The following is a 3,819-nucleotide window of genomic DNA, read 5'->3' on the forward strand; positions in this document are numbered from 1 at the left end:
CGGTGAACACCGCCCCCCGTGCCGTGCTCAAGGTCGAAACGCCGCGATACACATCCACCGATCCCCCGTCCGATGGCGAGTGGGCCGTCGTTTCTATTCCACCAGCGAGCGACGGCGAACGCGTCGCACCTCTGGCCATCGCCGTTGCCACCGCGTAGGAGAAAGAAAAGATCTGACCGATCGGCTCAGGGCCGGGTAGTCGGTCGCCACGGCGCTGTCCGTCCTCGCTCGCCCCGGAACAAACGCAGAAAACGCGAGGGGATACAACAAGGGCAGGCGACCCGCGGTGGGGGCGCCGGGCCGGCTGAACTTGTCGCGCTCCGTCTCCACTCTCTCCCACGTTGCCCGCCCCTTTGTCCACTACCTATCTTTTCTGTTAGACCATTCGACGCCACGTCCGCGCGCGTCACGGCGCAGCGAGCAGGCCGGCCGGCCGGCCGATTATAAAACCTCAGTACGAGCAGGCGCTCCCCTCGCACTGCTACTACACTCGAGCTACCTCTGCTACTCTCTACTTTGCCGTGTTCTTCTCTCACGGATCGGATCAGATCAGATCAGATCACCATGGGCTCCCACGTTCAGGGTGAGTTGAGCCGATCGATCCTGAGGTTTGCTGCGCCGAGCTTGTTGTTGGGCTGGCTCATGGTATTTCCCTACAGCTTACCTGATCTTCGATTTGTTTTTGCTCTCAGGGGAGGATCAAGTCCCCGTCTATGAATCGGGTGCAGATGTGAGTTCCTCCTCCTCCTCCTCAATTTGTGACAGAGCGAAGCCAATCTAGCTAGAGAAAAGCTCTTGATCTGCATCGGCCTTTCACGTACTGTGTAGTACATGTCTGACACGCAACTAAAATTTGATGAACTGCCACCAACTTTTGGCGTCGGTATACTTTGTCGGGAGGCTCGCATTATTGATGCCATTTCCTCTTCTGTTTCTCCTTTCACTGTGCATGATGAGTAGACACACACTATTTATATTTTATTTTATGTTTTTTTTCCACAAATCTAAATGCAAAACAGCCTAAATAATACTCAGTGCGAGTGGAGCCTATGACTCTTTTGCTTTGTTTGCGTCGATCAACATACGCTCGCACTATCAATGACTGTCCATCTCGGCGCGCGTACAGGCCCTGCAGAAGCTGCAGGAGAAATGGAAGTCCACGGCGGCGCCGTACCCGGCCATGTACTCGAGCTTCTTGGGCGGCATCGTCCTGGACCCGGCCATGATGGCCCTCCCCATCGACGACCACATGGTCCACCGCGGCCACGGCGTCTTCGACACGGCCATGCTCCTCGACGGCCACCTCTACGAGCTCGACACGCACCTCGATCGCTTCCTGCGCTCCGCGGCGCAGGCCAAGGTGGGCACCCCGTTCCCGCGCGACACGCTGCGCAGCATCCTCGTGCAGATGACGGCGGCGTCCGGCTGCCGGAAGGGCTCCATCCGGTACTGGCTCAGCTCCGGCCCCGGCGACTTCCTGCTCTCCTCCAGCGGCTGCCCCGGCCCGGCCTTCTACGCCGTGGTGATCCCGTCCGACTACGCGCAGTGCCGCGACGGCGTGCGCGCCGTGACCACGTCGGTGCCCATGAAGCCGCCGCTGTTCGCCACCATGAAGAACGTCAACTACCTCCCCAACGTGCTGTCCATCATGGACGCGGAGGAGCGCGGCGCGTTCGCGTCCGTGTGGGTGGACGAGCAGGGGTACGTCGCCGAGGGCCCCATGGTGAACGTCGCCTTCGTCACCCAGGGCGGCGAGCTCGTGCTCCCGGTGTTCGACAAGATCCTCAGCGGCTGCACCGCCAAGCGGATGCTGGCGCTGGCGCCGAAGCTCGTTGAGGCCGGCCTGCTCAAGGGCGTCAGCACCCAGCACATCACCGCCGACGACGCCAAGCGCTCCGTGGAGATGGCCTTCGTCGGCAGCGGCCTGCCCGTGCTGCCCATCGTCGAGTGGGACGGCCAGCCCATCGGCGACGGTAAGCATCACCCGCTCTCAAAGCTGATCGATTGTTTTTTGGAACGAATTGGCATGCGCCCATGGATCGTTGCTTTTGGTTGGTTAATGAGGATTCGTGTGTGTGCGTTGGTGTGATGCAGGGAAGGTGGGGAAGCTGATGCTGGCGCTGTCCGATCTGCTCTGGGAGGACATGAAGTCCGGGCCGGACAGGGTCGCCGTTCCATACAAGTGATCCAGGGGAGGGGAACGCTAGAGAGATGGCGTGTGCATGCGCACGAGCATGTTCGTGCGTGTACAAGATAGTGTGTGAGCCGAGCCGCAGTTTGTTGCCCGTACTGTTTGTCACTTGACTTGTAAGTCATGTATAACTGTGGTATGTGTGTGCCGGATGGATGACTCACGAAATGAATAATACGATCTTGGGTCTTTCGCGGTATTGGAGGAGAAATGATACACATGCGGCATAATTTTACGGGTTAACGAAGATGCTTAGAGCATCTCTAACGCTGACCTCCAAATAGGACATCGTATTTGTGACCGATGAGGACCAATCTGTAAACGGTGATGCGGGAGCCGGCCATTCAACTGCATATCATAAACGTTCACACAGCTCCGATCAATTTAAAATTTAAATGCATATCGTCCGATTACAACCAAAAGAAAACAAATATGCAGTGTATACTTTTTGCCCGATCTCCAAAGTGTTGGAAGACGCCCGTTGTGCCCACCTGACCGAGTCCTGCGGTGGACCGAACGCGCCGTGCACGTCGCACGCAGGGCATGCGTCCGTTGCGCATGATCTCCCTCTCGGGCGGCCTCGCCTGTTGTAGCTCATGTGTATATATATGTGTAACTGTGTGTATGATGCATATACGGTGAATTACACCTTTCAGCTTGGTTATCAGAGCCTCTTCTCTTCTCATGGACACCGGCGACTCCTCCTCCGCCGAGCTCTCGGGCAACACCCATCCTGCCCCTCCGCCGGTAACCACGTCCTCCCCGCTGGTTGCTCCGGTCGCCTCGGCTCCGGACGCCATCCCCCCTTCGACCATGACAGTGATCCCTCTTCTTCCTCCCCCTGCCATCACCGATGCGGCTCCATCTTCTTCCACCACCATCCCCTCCATCCACAACCTCCACAACATTGGTAGCCTCATCACCTTCAAACTCGACGTGCAGTCCGGCAGCTACTCCAAGTGGCGCGAGCTTTGGCGTTGCGTTCTCTCCATGTACGCCGTCGAGGATCACGTCGCCCACTACGTCGACCCCGCCCTCCAGACGCCCGTCTGGCGCCACACCGACCTCACCATCCCGTTGTTGCTCTACGCCACCATCACCGACTCCCTGTGCGAGGTCATCCGCGGCAGCAGCAACACGGTGTTCCGCGCTTGGGACAGGCTGCGGGAGTTCTTCCTCGCCAACCAGCCCGCCCAGGCCGTGCACCTCAGTGCCGAGTTCCGCGCCCTCACCCAGGGGGACATGCGCGTCGCCGAGTACTGCGGGCGTCTCAAGGCGTTGGCGGACGCCCTCGCGGACGTCGACGAGCCCATCACCGACCGCACCCTGACCCTCCAGCTTCTCCGCGGGCTCTCTCGGCGCTATCAGGTGATCGCCACTGTTCTGCCTATGCAAGCTCCGTTTCCCACCTTCAAGCATGCCCGCTCGCGCTGCTGCTCGAGGAGATCACTCAGGACGCGCGCGATCGCACCGACGGCTCCACCGCGCTCGCCATCGGACTCGGCGGCGGCGGCGGCGGTGGTGGTGGCGGCGGAGGCGGCGGCGGCGGCATCCCTGGCGGAGGCGAGCCTGCCTCCGGTGGTGACCGCGGCAAAGCACCCGCTGACGCTGGCAGCCACACCCGCACC

General features: G+C 60.1%; 1 protein-coding gene across 1 annotated transcript; it reads left to right on the forward strand.

The window, feature by feature from the left end:
- Positions 1 to 261: 261 nt before the first annotated feature.
- On the forward strand, positions 262 to 2,390 carry LOC123077932 (D-amino-acid transaminase, chloroplastic). Its single transcript, XM_044500291.1, has 4 exons — positions 262 to 583; positions 693 to 730; positions 1,127 to 1,973; positions 2,095 to 2,390. Exons 1-4 carry the CDS (start codon positions 565 to 567, stop codon positions 2,184 to 2,186), a joined length of 996 nt encoding a protein of 331 aa, XP_044356226.1. The 5' UTR covers positions 262 to 564; the 3' UTR covers positions 2,187 to 2,390.
- Positions 2,391 to 3,819: the final 1,429 nt, after the last annotated feature.

This window comes from Triticum aestivum, chromosome 3D, assembly GCF_018294505.1.
Source record: "Triticum aestivum cultivar Chinese Spring chromosome 3D, IWGSC CS RefSeq v2.1, whole genome shotgun sequence".
Lineage (NCBI taxonomy): Eukaryota > Viridiplantae > Streptophyta > Magnoliopsida > Poales > Poaceae > Triticum > Triticum aestivum.

Coding starts and splice junctions, on each gene's coding strand:
- LOC123077932 (XM_044500291.1), top strand. Junction 731..1,126: donor TCTATGAATCGGGTGCAGAT/GTGAGTTCCTCC, acceptor GCGCGCGTACAG/GCCCTGCAGAAGCTGCAGGA. Junction 1,974..2,094: donor CGGCCAGCCCATCGGCGACG/GTAAGCATCACC, acceptor GGTGTGATGCAG/GGAAGGTGGGGAAGCTGATG.